The sequence below is a fragment of the Fukomys damarensis genome, unplaced genomic scaffold (genome assembly GCF_012274545.1).
Source record: "Fukomys damarensis isolate Sample0158 unplaced genomic scaffold, DMR_v1.0_HiC HiC_scaffold_5, whole genome shotgun sequence".
NCBI lineage: Eukaryota > Metazoa > Chordata > Mammalia > Rodentia > Bathyergidae > Fukomys > Fukomys damarensis.
The window spans coordinates 83480018-83496158 of record NW_022900917.1 but is presented as its reverse complement, the minus strand read 5'-3'; the positions used below and the strand labels follow the sequence as shown (position 1 = coordinate 83496158).

The 16141-nt window shown below is 45.6% G+C and overlaps 1 protein-coding gene across 5 annotated transcripts in view; it reads left to right on the top strand.

Annotated features, from left to right (window-relative positions):
* Nucleotides 1–5715: 5715 nt before the first annotated feature.
* LOC104872897 overlaps nucleotides 5716–16141 on the top strand; it is a 501420-nt gene continuing 490994 nt past the window's right edge. For 4 of the 5 annotated variants that reach the window (XR_004516037.1, XR_004516035.1, XR_004516036.1 and 1 more), the window contains exon 1: nucleotides 5716–5840. Coding sequence is in view for 1 of the 5 variants with exons in the window: in XM_033760898.1 (XP_033616789.1) it covers nucleotides 5753–5780 (28 nt within the window). In the remaining 4 variants the exon portion in view is untranslated. The remainder of the gene's footprint in view (nucleotides 5841–16141) is intronic. The other variant, XM_033760898.1, reaches the window with a different exon arrangement.

Below are 16141 nucleotides of genomic sequence, written 5' to 3'. Positions count from 1 at the left end.
ATTTCCATTTTTTCAGTTTCTCATATTTTTTTCCTCTCCCTTATTACCTTTCCCCCACCCTTCCCAGTTTCCTTACACCTTTAGCCCTTTACTTCCTATTTCACATTATTAATTGTCTCATTAGGATCCTGTGTACTATTATAGTTTTTCACACCAAAGAAACTCTTCGGTATTTCAATTAAATCTCTGTATGAACATTAAATATAGGGAATCCTAAAATAAAACTAAAAAGGAAAGTAAAAGAGAAAAAGGCAGTGATGTAACATCAAAATAATCCTTAATTCTGGAGATGAAAATGGTCCCTGAACATATTTAAATTGCTTCTCACTCTTATAGTCTTATCTTATTCTTTTTTCATTATTTAGGGAATACTTTATTAGTTTCTGTAATCAAACCTACATAAATATGACCTTACATATTTAATACGATGTGTTATCCCTGTACACATGGAAAAAAATAAAAAATAAAAATAAATTAACACTTCTAGACCAGTATGGTTGTCCATTTCTGTACAATGCCAAGTCAACACAGTAAATTGGGGTGACTTTTTCCAAAGTTGGCAGCACCGTTAAAGTTTCCCAAAATTCAATTTATATATATATATATGTGTGTGTGTGTATATATATACATACATATATATATGCATATACATATATAATGTATGTATATATACATATATACATATATACGCATATATAAAGACTAATATTTTTTAAAAAATCATTCAGACATCATTCATTGACTTTGTAAAAAGAAGATTGAAACCTCTTTTCATAGGTGTGCTCTGTCTTTCACAAGCACGCGCCTAGACAGCCATATAGGAACACATACATCACACACAAATCACTTGTGTTCACATGTCAGACAGAATATGCACATTGTTATGGTTTATATTTAGATATTCTCCCTAAAGCTTCATGCACTGAAAGGTGGGGCTTTGGGGAAGTGACTGGATCACAGGGGTGTGATACTTATCAGTGGATTGGCCCAATGATGAGTTTATAGCTAAATGTGATTTTGGGACTTGAAGCCTTGTGGGAGGGGGTGAGTCACTGGGGCATGATCTACAGAGAATATATCTCCTTCCCTTCATCTGTCTCTGCTTCTTTCTGCCTCTCCTCTTCCATGCCCCTCTACCATGTTGCCTTACCTTGGAGTAAGTTGACTGTGGACTGAAACCTCTATAAACCAGGAACCAAAATGACCTTTGCTTCTTTAAATTATGTGTGTCACAACAGCCAGAAAAGAGCTAAGACAGATTTTGGTGTCAGAGAAGTTAGGTTGGTGCTGTGACACTACCTCACCATGTGGTTCAGAAGCCTTTGGAACTGGCTTGCAGGAGAAGTCTGGAAAGGTTTGGAAATGCCAGCAGGAGAAGCAGCCCTAAAATGCCTTAAGCCATGCTGGATGATAGACTCTTGTCAGAGCTGAGAAGACCAGAACACTGATAGAAATGCAACTGGTAAAGACCAGGCTCAGGGGGTTTCAGATGGGAACCAGGAGTCCATTGGCTGTTGTACTCTAGGCCATGTGTTTTATTCTTGGGCAGAAAATTTGATTACATTTTGCTCCTGTCCCAAGACTTTGAAGGAGACTGAGGTTAAGGGCAGTGGAGTAATTAATCTGGTAGAGGAAATGTCAAGGGAATCAAACATTCAGTCTATGGAGAGTACTTTTGGAGGGCTTTTAGTCAGCTCTACTTTGAGAATCAAGAGGAAATGGCTCAGCTGAATGACTTAAATGTTTTGAGTTTGGCCAGAAAGGAAGCTCTGGTAAAATTGAGGCCTGCGGGGGCCGGGAATTTAGCTCAGTGGTGTTGCCACCTGCCTTGCAAGTGCAAGGTCCTGAGTTTGATCCCTAGTACCAAAAAACAACAACAACAAAAAAATTGAGACTTGCAGTGATAGAGCAGAAGAGAGCTTGGTTGCTGAAAAAATTAGCATTAAGAAGAAGCCAAGCCCTTTAACACATCACAATAGAAAGGATGGCTTGAGGGTATCACAGGAACCAGCAGGACTCTGACACCAAAATCTCTATTAGGATTAACTAGAGGAACAGATTTAAATATACATACATAAAAATATAAATGTATATATGATTTACAATAAGCTTACAGTGGTCAGGAGTGGAAGAACACAAAGGCCATCTATACATGAGAGAGCTAGAGGATCTAACCAAAGGTCAAAGGCTTGGAGCTTACTGCAGAGTCCCATCAGAGTCCATATTGGGAACCATAGTGTATGTTGGAAGACTGAAGAGTCTGCACTGGAAGCTGGAGGTAGACTTCCAATGATGGATTTCCTCTGAAGAAGCAAAAAAAGGAGCCTTCCTTTTTCATTTCCTTTCTATTCTATCCGGGCTATAAGCCTGTCAGTTGGTGCCACACAAATCCAGGGTGGGTCTTCCCTCTTCAGTAATGCAGTTATCCAGACACACCCAGAACTATGCTAAACAAATCCACTAGGCATTTCTTATTCAAGTTGACAGCACAATTAATTATCATACACATACATGTACATGTAACATATGCATAGCATAAATGGTGTCTTAGTTATTTTTTTTATTGTTGGAACAAAATACCTGACACCCAGAAGATAAAGGAGGAAAGGTTTATTTTTTTCTCATAATTTGTAGAGGTTTCAGGCCATAGTCAGCTTGCTGCAAGGCAGGGTGACATGGCAGAGAGGTATTGCAGAGGAGAAACAGTCCATGTCATGGCAAGCAGGAAGCAGAGAGCCTGCCTTCCATCTTTCCCTTTATATTTCATTATTTCATCCAGGCCATAAGCCTATTGGTGCCACCCAAACCCATCAAGAATGGCATACAGCATCCTAGGGCTGCATCTTCAGCCAGCTTTCCAAACCTTTCTAAACTCCTCCTGTGTAGTTTTTGGTGTCAGTTTTTGAGACCTGTGGAGAGAGGGTGAGGCACAGAGACAAGACTAACTCCAGGGAGGATTTAGGAGAATCACTTCTGCTTTTTTGTGTTGTGTTACAGGATATATAGCATGGATCTAATTTGCATGGGGGAGGAGATTGTCAGAGGAGATATGGGTGGCTTACAGAGATTGGCTGAGCCTGGAGAGTCATCAGTCGTTAGGGAACTAGAGGGGTGCAATGAGTGTGGCAAGGAGGCTCTCTACACACCGGATCAGGCAACTTGCATGCCTTTTTGGTGTCCTATAGTTTGCTACTGGATGTTGGTGTGGCACAGCTAGACTTCTGGAGCGCCCATATTCCTGTAGGCCAGTTCTGAAGGCTTCTAAACCACATGGCCAGGGAATGTCACAGCAACCTATTTGTTGGTGCCACCCACACCCAGGGTAGGAATTCTGTCTTTAGTAAATCAATTCAGCCACACCAAGAACAATGATAATCCAATCAATGGACTGATCTACTTATACACCCATGATCCAGTGTCACACACACATGATACATTTACTCCCAAAAGCCCTACCTGGGTGTGCATGAGGCTTTGGGAGACATTTTAGATATAAACCGTAACACATGGACACACACACACACACACACACACACACACTCACACACAGACACACAGCTTCTCATCTGTCTAACCTTTTGTTTTCTTTGGAGTTTATGGATGTCTTTGTGTGTTTAGTGTTTTATGCCCTTCTCTGGGACTTAAGCCAAATTCTTCCTCCAGTTCCATCAGTCTCATGTTTCTTCATTGTCAATGGTCTGTCTTCCATCTTCTTAAGAAGTCTTTCTAGAACCTTCTGCAGAGCCTGGTTTGCAGGTTGCCCATGTTGTGTGGGTGCATTGTTTGCCCTGGTTCCCCTTTGCCTTCTTCTTGTTTCAGGCAGTCTGAGCTGAACTTGTTCCTTAGATAGCTGCTAGTTTTGATGGAATATATCCTCAAGTCTCTGTGGAGTTCACAGGCCCTTTATATTTGGTCTTGCTTCTTATGGGCAGTATGGCAAGATTCAGGCATTGGAGCCACACTGTCTGGATCTGAAAATTTCCCCTGCTGGTTAACACCTGTGTGACTTTGAGCAAGTTATCCTACCTGTCTGCCTCCATTTTTGCACTATGTCGGAACTCGGCCCACGTCATAGAGCCATGGATGAGCATGTGACGGCAGTAGAGAAACAGATGAACATTGGCACGTGAAATGTGTATGAGTGCTGGGTATTACCTGTCACCTTCCCCAGCTTTCAGTTCTGGAGAATTTTTCTCTCCTCCCATCCTGGCTGGCCCCATGTCTAGGTTTCCTCAGTGAGACTCTGCTTTGATTAGCTCCTTTCTCCCTGGGCTGGAACTTATCTCTCCTGACCTGCATTCAGATCCTTCCCTGACATCCTGTCCTTGTAGATGTCCCTTCCTCCTCTTTCCTACCGAGGCAGTCTCCTGTTCCCCTCACCCAGGAAGCATAGAGAAGTAGAGGGAGGCCAACTGGTGACAGTGGGAAAATTCCTAAGATTCGAGATTTGAGACCCACAGAACATCACATCCCTAAGTTCCTTTCAGGGATCCCTAAGGTCTTCCTTCTGCAAGTGCATCCCCCAAGGAGTGGATTCTTCATATGTCACAACCAAAATAAAGTATGGATACAACTTATGCCAGAAGCAGAAGCACTTCTTGGCTGAGGCTGCCTGGGGGCTTAAGCAGGTGTGGGTCAGTTCCTCTGTTCTCACTGAGGTGTCTTGTTTTGGTGGGCCAATGGACAAGCATGTACAAAAGTGAAGCATAGGCTGGGGTTATGCAGACATCACCTGGCCCCTAGAACTTAGACCTATTTCTTATCCCCTGTGTTCTCAGACCCAGTGTCTTGCAGTGGGTTTTTGTGCAGGTGGCTTGAGTGATGTGGTAGAGTCTTCAGGCACATATGGCAGCTCTGTGATGATGACATCAGGGTATAGGAAAATGGCCAGGCACCCCATAGATGTTCTCCAGTAGGGCCAGGGAACCTGTGGGTACTGCTTCACTTTGTCCAGGATGGGGTCCCCGGAGCTGTGTTTCACAAGAGGAGCAATTTAGGGTAGACAGGCCACTGATCCATCCACATCAAGGATGGTGAGCGTAAGTTCAGGAATTGTGTACTGAGTACTCACTGTACATCAGTTCTGCTGTGAGCACTGAATGTGCATCCACTTATTACTCATAACCTAAGAGGTAGGTCATTTATTACCTTCCGTTTGCAGATGAGGAAACAGATCTGGAAAAATCCAGTAGATAATGACAAGCTGCATAATAAATGGCTGGGGCAGAATCCCTGTGAGCAGTCAGATCCCAGCTCTGGCCCACGTGAGGGGTGGCTTAGGAAGAGAGTGCTAGAGGCAGAGATTTGGCAGGCCAGGTGAACTTCCAGGCCATGTAGTAGATACATGTGAGAGAGGCAGTGGGGACCCAGTAATCTCAGAAGCTAGGTGGGGGACCTGGTGGGGTGGGAGAATAAGGGGAACGGGGCTCCAAAGGGTCTTTAAGGTGGCCAGAGGCTTGCTTTCTCGAGGGTCTCTTGGGTGGACACGCCTTTCTCAGGGCCATATTGGAACAAGTGGAATACAGGGCTATCTGGAAAGACTTGGTGGGGGCCACTGTGTTGTGGCTGGTGAGAAGCCTAGGGTAGCTCTGGAAATTGGCACAGTGGAGCTAGTCACGTGGGACTGGGGTGGGCACAGGGTCCTTTGCACCTTAAATCTAAGCTTTATCAATCTTTTTTCTTCCTACTCCTGGGCTTTCCTGTTTTCTTCCAGCTCTGCAAGGAGGCTACCTGCCCTGTTCACCATAAGAAAATGCCTTATGGATCTATCACCAGTGGAGGTAACCTGAAGAGCTATAGCCTTTTTTGAGGACCCTTAAGACAAGGCTTTCAACCTGTAGGTAATGTCACCTGAGGGCAGGGGGTAGGGTGTGACAGTGGCGGGGGTCTTCTCTGTATCATGTACCTCTGAGAAGTGTTATCTATGATCAGTGACCACTGTGACTACTGAGCCCTGGGCTGGGGGAAATTTGAACCGCAAGAGAGAAAGGTATTTGTTGGGGTCTGACCTGTGCTGAGGCAGACTGAGGTTCAGTATTCCTGCAGGGAGTAGATCTGGTGCTCAGAGTACCAAGTTGGAGGCACTCAGAGGCTGAGTGGCTGAGTGATCACATCTGGCCTTTCTGACCATGCTGCAGAAGATGTGGCATTTTGCACAGCATACAGAAAAAATCGAAGCCTTCGGTATTATTGAATTGATGTCCAGGGCTGTATAGCTGGCATGAGGCAGAACTGGGGTCCACTTTTAGACATTTCTGAATACTAAGCCCCAGCCCTTTGTACTTCACTGAGCTCCATGTCCCTCCCAACAGACTGACCTCCTGTGGGCCTCTCAGCCATCCCTTCATCTGTGCAGTCAGCTTAGGCTAGGGGTGTGGCCTAGAAGGTGTTTGCATTCCAGACAGACCCAGGCAAGCCCATCATTAGCCCAGGCCCTGGCCACTGGTTCCTTTATCAGGCCCCATTCTCTGTGTCCCTTTAGGCTCCTTGAGCTGCTGTCTGGGAGTATCCTGAGCTCTCTACTTAATGCTCCCTGCCACAGGCCAGCCCTTGGGCTCAGCCCAGCAGCTCACCCCATACTCTGCCTATGTGTGGGGTATGTATCTACTGAGCTCAGAGCCTTTAGGATGGGCCTCACTGGAGGCTGCCCAAGCCCTTTCCCTTCAGGAATCTGGAAGGAGGTGGCTACCAGGAGACCTAAGTGGACAGGCAGCAGAACCAGCCTTAAATCACACCCTTTGCTTCTTCCAGGCATTCAACCAGGGTTCTAGGGCCTAGGGAGGGCACAGAATGAGGTGCTTTATCACTTTAGGTTCCAGGATGTGTTCTCAAGATATGCTGGAGGTACAAGACTGTGAGTATATGGTGTATGCATGCACACATTTGTGTGTAGTTCAGATGTGCAGAGATTCATAGACCACGGTTTTAGTATCCTTGATTGTGACACCCCTTTGTCACCTGCCTTTTCTCAACCTGTTTCCTTCCCGCCTTCCCCTCAGTGGTACGTTTATTGCTTCTTGCTTTCCTTCTTAGTTTTAGTTTCACATTGGTGACCCTGATAGTGTATTATTGAGTCTGGAATGTTTTTGAACTTCATTGAATGGAATTGTACTGTGGTTTGCTGCTTCTGTGTACTTTGTTCCTGAGAGTCTGTGGAGTGGCCCATAGCTGTCACACTTTTGTTTTTCCTGCTGCCCCACATTGGGCATGCACACCATGGCATTCTGCTTGCTCCATGACTGATGAACGTTGAAGTTTTTTCCTGTTTCACGCCTTTGCCTTCATCAGTCATGTTGCTGAGCCCCAGAGATGCTATCCAGAGTCTCTCAGGCATGGAGGAGAATCAAGGTCCTGGTCAGTGCTCCTTTGTTCTCTTCTTTTAAGCTTCTTCCGCACTCTCCTCCTCTTCTACCCCTTCTATGTTCTCCTCTTCTTCCACATTCTTTCTTTGCTCTTTTTCCTCCTCCACACATTTCCCCTATTCTTCTCCTTCTCTGGACTTGTCTTCCCACTCTGGACTCTTCCTTTGCCACACTCCACCCCCGGGCCCATGCCTGCTCTTCCTATCCCCTGCCATTGGTTGACAGCACCCAGTGATACCATTTGGTGACTTGTTAGCCAGGTGGGTGTGAAATGGTCTCCTCTGGCTTGACTTTCTATTGCTCTGTGATGATGGAGTCCATGATCATCTTTTCATGTTTATCAGGCGTATGGGTCTTCACTTCTCAGTAACTCTTTCTGTGTATCTTTCTCTGGGGTTTGCTTTGTGTTTAGTGATTTGCAAGATTTCCTTCTGTGTTCTAGAAATGAGATCCTTAGCTGTGCTGTGGACTTTCCGGTCCACCATGGACCTACTCTTCATCATGGTATCTGTTGGCCAAGCACAGGTTACCCATTATTCCCATCGTGGTACACATTTTTCTGTTTAGTTTAATAAAATCTATCAGAAGATGATATTGGTATTATCCTTTACTGTCCAATAAGGAGGGTATAACTTGTTTTTTATATGTAAATGTCTCATCACTTGGAATTAATTTTTGTTGGTGTGAGGTCGGGTAAGGTAGGGGGACTCTAATGTTATTTTTTTCCTGTTTCTCTACTTTAATAACAAATTGTCTAGACTGCTTAATCTGTCCTTTTTCTGCAGACCAATAGTGGCAGCTCTATGAGGGCAAGTTTCTGTAGCAGTTCTCTCCATCAGTTTTCTGCTCCTGTGTCAAAATTCATCTTGATTTCTACCAGTATATTGTAATTCTCAGTGTTTTTCAGGGGTAGGTTGTCCTTCTAATTTTTCTACAGAAATTTCTTGGGTATTTTTTGGCTCTTTGTTACTGAATATAAAGTTTGGAATCACTTTGTCAGACTGTTTGAGGTTTGATTGGAATTGCCTGGATTAATGTGGGGGACATTGATGTCATCATCCTGCTGAGTCTTCCAGTCCATGGACATGTCATGTCTTTGTATCTGCTGGGTCTTCTTTCATGTCTTTCACTAAGGTCTTATAATGTTCTTCATAAGGATCTTAGCATATCTTTTCTTAAACATGTTACAACAGAATAAAAACATACTTTTGCTGTTATTATCAGTGGTACCATTCTGAAAGTACATTTTTCCAAATATTCATTGCTGGTGTACACACACAGCTGGTTCTTTTTAAAGCAAAGTCCACAGATTTTATTTAGTTTTTAAATGTTTTATATTTTAACTTTTCACACATGGAAACTTTGAAACACACAGAAGTAGACATAACTGCACTGTGCCTCCCAGGGCCCTTCTTCTGTATTGTCTACTGTTGCCCACTCATGTCCAACTGAGTCTCATCTACACCTGCTGTTCCCCTTTTCGTGTCAGACACCAGCTCACCTGTTAATGTCTCAGGGTGTCTCTGAGGAGATGGACTCCCGTGGAAGTGACCACATCTCCATTGCCACGTTGCATTTCAGCCAAATGCTAGGTCCCTGTTCCGATGCCATATGCCTTCTAACTGCCATGGAGCACGCAACGCTGTTCAAGGCTGTTCATGTGAGGCCCAGGCAGAGGAGCTACTGAGCCCCTCTCATTCCCAGAGTCCCCTCTTGTCTTTTTTTCTTCTGCCCCTAAATTTATTTGTTGAGGAACCAGACTTTTCCTCTGGAATGTAATCAATTTTTGCCTACTGATTTACATCCAACCATTTTGCTAAACTCTATTTATTAATCTTCATGATTTACAGTCTTGGAATCTTTTGAGTTTTTTATATAGATGCTGTCATTTGTAAATAATGGCAGCTTTTTCCTCTTCCAATGGTTTCACCTTTTATATGATTTTTTACTCTCTTACTGAGCTGACTGGAACCTTGTTATACCGTTGGGTGGAAACGGTGACTGCAGATACTCTTTAACTTATGATGGTATCGCATCCTAATAAATCACTGTGAGTCAAGAGAGTGCACTTAGTGTGCCTCATCTACTGAGCATCAATCACACTTGGCCTGTACTACCTAGATGGGCTCAGGATCCTTGAGGTGGCCTAAAGTTGGGCCAAATCATATAGCACACAGTTTTGACCTGGAGTGCTGAGTATCACACATACTCACACAAATGTGGGTTTTCTAGAAATGGTGGGATGCAAAGCCACAAGGCAACATATCCAAGTGATTCCAGCAACCCAGAACAGTTGCGTCTCCATAGTTTTCTTCAGCTGATCATGTGGCTGATGGGGAGCTGGCCGGTAACACAAGGGAGGATCTTATGGCATATTGCCAGCCTGGGAAAAGATCAGGGTTCAAAATTTGAAGTCTGGTTTATATGAATGTATATCCCTCCCTCACTATCATAGCAAAAGTGTGTTGAACTATTGTACATTAGGGATCATGTGTGAATTCTCTGAATTTGTGGAAAAATAGGATTATGTTTCTTGAACATTTTGGGGATTTTCTCGTGCCTCTGTTTTTGTTTGTCAAAAGATTTTTGACTTCCAGTTAATTTTCCTACTTGTAAAGGTTTTCTCTTTCTTCTTGGGTCAATTCTGTTAAGTGGTGTTGTTCTGGAAATGTGTCTCACCTAGATTTCAATTTATTGAAATGAAATTGTACAGATAGCCTCTCCTTGCCCAGACTGAAGCCAGTCAGCACTGAGCAGCAGTCAGGAGTGCTGGTTCTGGGAGCAGCCTGCTTAGGTCCCCAGCCTGCCTACTGTGCTGCCACAGATAGGGTTGGGCCTGGGTCCACATCCTGGGCTGCATGAAATTTGAGTGAGGTGCTCCCCGTTAAGTGGGTAATCTGTTGTATGCAACTAGGGCTCCAGGAGGGTGAGGTTGCCAGTGTGGGAAACACACTACCTTGCACTCCGTATACAGTGTTTGTACCTTCTAGTTGAATTATCACACATTTTAAAAATGTAGTATTTAAAATTTTTTGTTTGGTTCCAAATATTTTCTAATTTCCATTATGATTCCTTCTTTAATCCAAGAGTTATCTGGGAATGGATTTCTTCATTTTCAAACATATGTATTTTTTCCTTAGTTGTCACTTAACAGTGATTTCTAACATAGTTGCATTTCTATCAGAAAAGGATCGATACTGTCTTGATTTTTTTAATTTTCCAGCCAAGTTTCATCAGAGATACTAAGTGGGATTCTTGCTCAGTTCTTTTTATACTTTCCTCTTCCCTGAGGTGGGCTGCAAAGGCTGTGTGGGGGCTGTCCATGGAGACCACAGGACTGGGAAAGACCTTACAGGCAGGACATTGAAGAAGGACAGATGCCCACAGGAGCAAGAGCAAGTACGTTAACAACTGGACACCAAGGTCCTGCATCATTCCCTAGATAGTTATGCAGTGCCTTAGGGCCCTCTCTTAATCTAAATGTTTCATAGATAAAGGCAGCAGAACCAACTGGTATAGAGTGTTATTCACATAATAACTTTAGTAAATATGAGGGAAAACCCGCTGTGTCAAAGAACTCAAGTAAATAGAAGGGAACCCCCATAAAGTCTCCAGAAAAATGGTCCTGGTTTCTGACCAGATGGGGATTGTGGGTGGCATATCTGTGCAGAAATGTCTGGTAAGGGGAGAGATGGAAATTAAGATAGTCACAGCTGCCATTGCCAGGCCAAGGTGGAACATGAATCTCAGTGAGCAGCAGGGGGCGCTAGTTAGGTGAGGTGAGGGTCTCTTCCCAGGCCACAGCATCAAGCTTCTGGGAACCCAAATGTTTCCTTTCTCAGCCTCTTCTTGGACCTTGTCTTAGGAAACAAATAGAGATGTGGATGGAGATGTTCACACCGTGACTTAAGAGAGAGGCATTTCGGAAATACTGTAAATATCCAGCTGGAGGGATACAATTGGGTAAGTGACTATGATGGAGTTTGAAGTACTCAATAAAATCACATTGTTGAGGGACCTTGAGTGACCTCCCTTCATGTTATGATTAATGAGAAATGCAAAAGAAAGAAACATAACCATATATACAATATTTTAATAGTATAACACAATCACTTCCTAACCTCAAGGGTTAGTATTTATTTATCTCAGCATATAATCTTTATATCTTAAATTTATAATTGTCTGCATTTAAATTTTGGGGGGTAATTTGTGTTATTCTAACAATAAAACAATAAATGTCCCAGGCTTGCCCTTCCATCCCCCAAGTATGAGGTTCATGTGATTCAGATGGGCAGAGCAAATCAGCCCTTCTGAGGGTGTCCAGGGGAACCATGGGGAATACTGTGGGGGCTGTGGCAAGACCTGGATTTGGGGTGAGATAATTGGGCAACAGGTATCTTTGGGCAGTGTCTGCAAGCTGTGTGTGTGTATGTGTGTGTGGTCTCTCAGGGCTGGACAGGGCACTGTGGAGTCCCATCACTGAGTGCCAGATACCTGGACCTTCTCCTGTACATCATCATTACCCTAACAAGTGACTACTTGGGTGGATTGGGAGCCTAGAGGGTTTGTTTTCCTGTGGAAAAGTGTGGGCGGGTGCCTGGGGAGAGAGCCTGCCAAGAGGCTATAGACTCAGGCCCTGGAGGACAGCAGGAGAGTCAGGTCCTGCTTTGGAGGCACTCAGACACTCAGTCTAGGCCAGTGCCTCTCTCCCGGACATATATCTATGATTGTATCTTTGTTGAACTCTGACCTCTCCTTTCCCAAGAACCCCCAAATACAGTAGTGTCCTGTTATTGTCTTATAAAGCCATGTGCTTCAGTTCTCTGCCCTTATGGAGCATTCACCCTAGGATCAGTAAGACTGCCCCTTTCCCTCCATGTGCATCTTTCTCTCCTCTTTCCACCTTCTTATTCTAATAGAATTGTGGATCATATTCTAGGATAGTGAGCGAGGAACCCCTTCCTGAGTCTGAGTCCGGGAGGTTAAGGGCAGGGCTGCCTATATACAGGTGGGAAGGAGGGTGATAGCCTTTTGGTACCTCTGACACCTCTGGGGAGCCCAGAGAAGCCTTTGAGGTAACCCTTCCCTCTCTGTCACTTTGGGCTGCAGTGTCCTTCTGGAGGGATGCAGAGTACAGGCTGACCAGGGTGTCCTTACATTCTCCTTTTCTAGGTCTGAGGGTTTGCACAAGGGCTGGAGGGTTTGTTTGAAGGTTTGCATGGGCCTGCTCAAGGCCCCTTTTCAAATGCTGCTGCATCTAGAGCCTGCGGAATTGGGCCAGGGTGGCTGTGTCCTTTTGGGAATTTTTTGGAGCTACTGTTGAGGTCAGAAAGAGCTCCTAAGCCAGACACATCACTCATTATCCTCTGAGGCATGGTTTCTTAGAAACCCTATGTACCTCTAGTGGCTCCTAGTAGAGCAGGTCACAGACAGGCATACAGGCATGTGGTTGTTTGATGGGAGCCTGGAGGTTCAGGGAATGAAGCCTAGAACAGCAGGACCAAGTGAGAATTTGGTAGCCTCAGCCTAGCTTTTTCTACCACCCATTGACTCTGGAGGCTCATGGACTGGAAGACATACCTTGATATCAGATATGGTAAATACTTTCATGAGGCATACCCGAGGACCACAAATATAAGCAAGAGTATCCAGGAATGTCTTTTGAATTCATGAAAATTATTAGAGAAAATTAAGAAACACCATGGAGCCAACCGGATCTGTGCTCAGGGCCTTCTGGGAGTCAGAGAGGCATGAGCCCTCAGCCCATTTGGGAATGCTGTTTGCATTTTACTTCCTGCATGCCATGGAACAGTATTTTCATAAAATACACAGTATAATCCCATGCTTGGGTGTTGTGGCAGTTTCATTTGTCTTATATTATACTAAAGCCTTATGTTCCATTTTTGTACTTTCTTTGTCTCAGTCCAAGATTTCTTTTGTGAACTGTATTGGAAAGCCCCAATCTAGGCCATCTTTTGGAAGAACTGTGGTTTAGGGAAAAAATCCAGAACATCTGAAGTTCTGAACTTAGTGCTGACATTTAGCAAATAGGGGATGGGGGAGACACATAGTCAGTGTGCTTCTTGGGCCTGAGTGACGCTTCTCAGCCCATAGTACCCTTGCATGCGGGCTGGTACCACCACCAGCAGCAGCACCTCAAGCTACTTGTGCCATCTAAATGGAAATAATTGTGACTGTCGCTTGACATCTGTAGAGTGCACTAGATGTTGGACTGAGTATGGAATCCACCATTTCCCCTGTCCATCACCAGAGAGCAACCGCCAGTAGGCCTGTGTGGGGAAGAAGGGAAAGGTGATCTAGGGTCAGTGGTCACACTCAGAAAGCCAAAGGCCAGGAAATAAGATACTTTCACTCAAATGCTGGGTCTGGGGGTCCCAGGAAGGCCACCAGAAATGCTAACTGAGGAAGACAGAGAGCACAGAAGGCAGGGGCTCTGGGTATGTGGGCATTGTTAGCTGTGGGGAATGAAGCTGTGCCAGGGGCCACAGCTGGTCTCATCCTCCTTTGCAGACAGTAGATGCTGTGGCCAGTCTGCATAGGGAGGCCACATGGTTAGCTGAGGCTATCAGAGCCCTGGAGGCTCAATGGACAAGGGCCAGCCATTTGGACCAAGTGAATGGTGGTCATGGCAGAGGTCTGGACCTGCTGGGATAGCTCCTTGATCCCAGAACCTGGATAGTCCCTGTGGAGTGGGTGATGAGGGGTGTGGGGTCCTTGGAGTGTGATCAAGGAAGCAGGGTGAGAGTGACCTCTGCAGAGGTGGCCTGGGTGGGTTTCTTCCTACTACAGTGGCCATTTTGGATGCTTCTATGGATGCTGCCCTGAAAGGAGGACAGGGCTGCTGTTTTTTGAGTGCTTCTCATTGCTGGGGTTTACATATGCCTCTGCTACCCTCAGGGCACCTTCCAGTGTTGGGGGACTCTGAAGCCAAAGTTTGGTTATGGTGAAGCTTATGTTTAAGAAAGAGAGACAAGGAGACTGTGGTGCTATTTTTTGGCACAGCCTGGAATCCCCGTGCTCTGGGGTGGAAGGCCGTAGAGAGGAGGGGACTGTGCTGCGGATCAGGCTGCTTTTCCAGTTGCCTGCCCTCCTTCTGAGCATGGGAGCAGAAGCCCTGACCAGCACCCACCTGATGCATGAGGTTATGCATTTGGCAGGCTGGCAGGTAGGTATAAAAGGTATTCTGGCACATCACTGGCTAAGAGCTGTTCCCAGTTGAAGGATGTTCTAGGACAGTGATGGTAAACCTATGGCTTGTGTGCTGTAGCAGGAATTCAGAGATGGCTCTCGGCATACAAGTCAGGTTGCCCCAGCAGCCGAGCACTGGATAACAGTTACAGCATTGGCACTTTTGATAAATGAGTTTTGGATTGCAGTTTGGGCACTTGGTCTCTAAAAGGTTTGCCGTCACTGTCCCATGCTATGTCTATGAAAATGGGGTACTGTGCTCCAAAGTTAAGTGCCTTGCTGATGGTTCTGAGCAAGGCAGAGCTAGGGGGTCTGGGTCCCCAGTTTCTGGACACCCATCAGGGAGGGGTGTGAATGTGCTGGGTTGCTGTCGGTTTGACGTGGTTGACTTGAAGTGCAAGTGGTGGCACCTATGTGCTGTTGTGTGCTCCAAGCTGGGTGACCTCTGGAATGCAGCCTCTGGCTCTGACCCAGGCTCTGGCAAACTATAGGCTCTGGTCCTCACTTCTGTGGAACAGGCGGTGGCCAAGACTTGCTCCTGTCAGGTTCTGTCCCTTGAGGGCTTCAGCCTGGAGCCACCCAGAGGTGAGTTCCTGGGCCAGCTCACCTGCCAGGCCACTGCTCTGGCCAGCAGGAAGGTGCCCCTGCCTGGCTGCACCTACCATCTCTTCTTCCACAGTGACTTCTGTTCTACCTTTTTGTCCTCCTCTTTATTACCATCACTGTCACCATCTGGGACATTCTTGTTCTTTCATCCGCTGCTCTACTCATTCATTCACTCATCTATCTATGTGTTCATGATTTGCAAACCTTTTTATAGCCCTAGGAGCACTTCAAAAGTCAGTTGTCTTCCCACCCAGCTGTTATCTGGTCTCTCTCCCTAACCTTGTCCAAGATCTGAGCTGAGTGGGCAAATGAGCATAGTTTTGGTGGTCATTCAGTCACTCTGCTGAACCATGAGCATGGTAAGTAGCACCATGGGCTGCAGCTGCAGCCCAGTATTGGCACATAGCTGAGGTATAGGGTGTCAATGGTGTGCTGGCCTACCTTAGTGGCATTCCATGTGCTGATACTTTTCTGACCTGTCCTGTCCCAGCCTGTCTTGCCCTGTCCCCATCCTCCCTTCCATTCCCCCTCCCATTTTGCCCTGCCCTCCCCTCCCCACTGCACCCACCCTACCTACCCCACTTCTCCTATCAATCCATAAAAACTATTGTGACTTTTTAAGTTGGTTTCATGACGAGGTTTCAGATCATTGGTGCCAAATGTGCACTCTGTGATTTTTTAAGAAAAGTTATGTCAGTGTGCTGCTGGCCAGAAACTCCCAGGCTCAGGTGATCCTCTTGCCTTAGCCTCCCATATAGCTGGGACTACAGGAATATGATACCACACTTGGCTCTGTGACTGTCTTTCATACCCAGCAGAGATGTCAGAGTTATCAGATGTAGTCCTACAAAGTAGGGTGGGCAGGTTGTGAGCTAGGAGGAAGGATTTGCCCAGCGTCACAAGAAGAGCCTTTCGTGGAACACTCTGAGGCTCCACAGAAAGCATGGTGTGTCTAGGAGATCAGT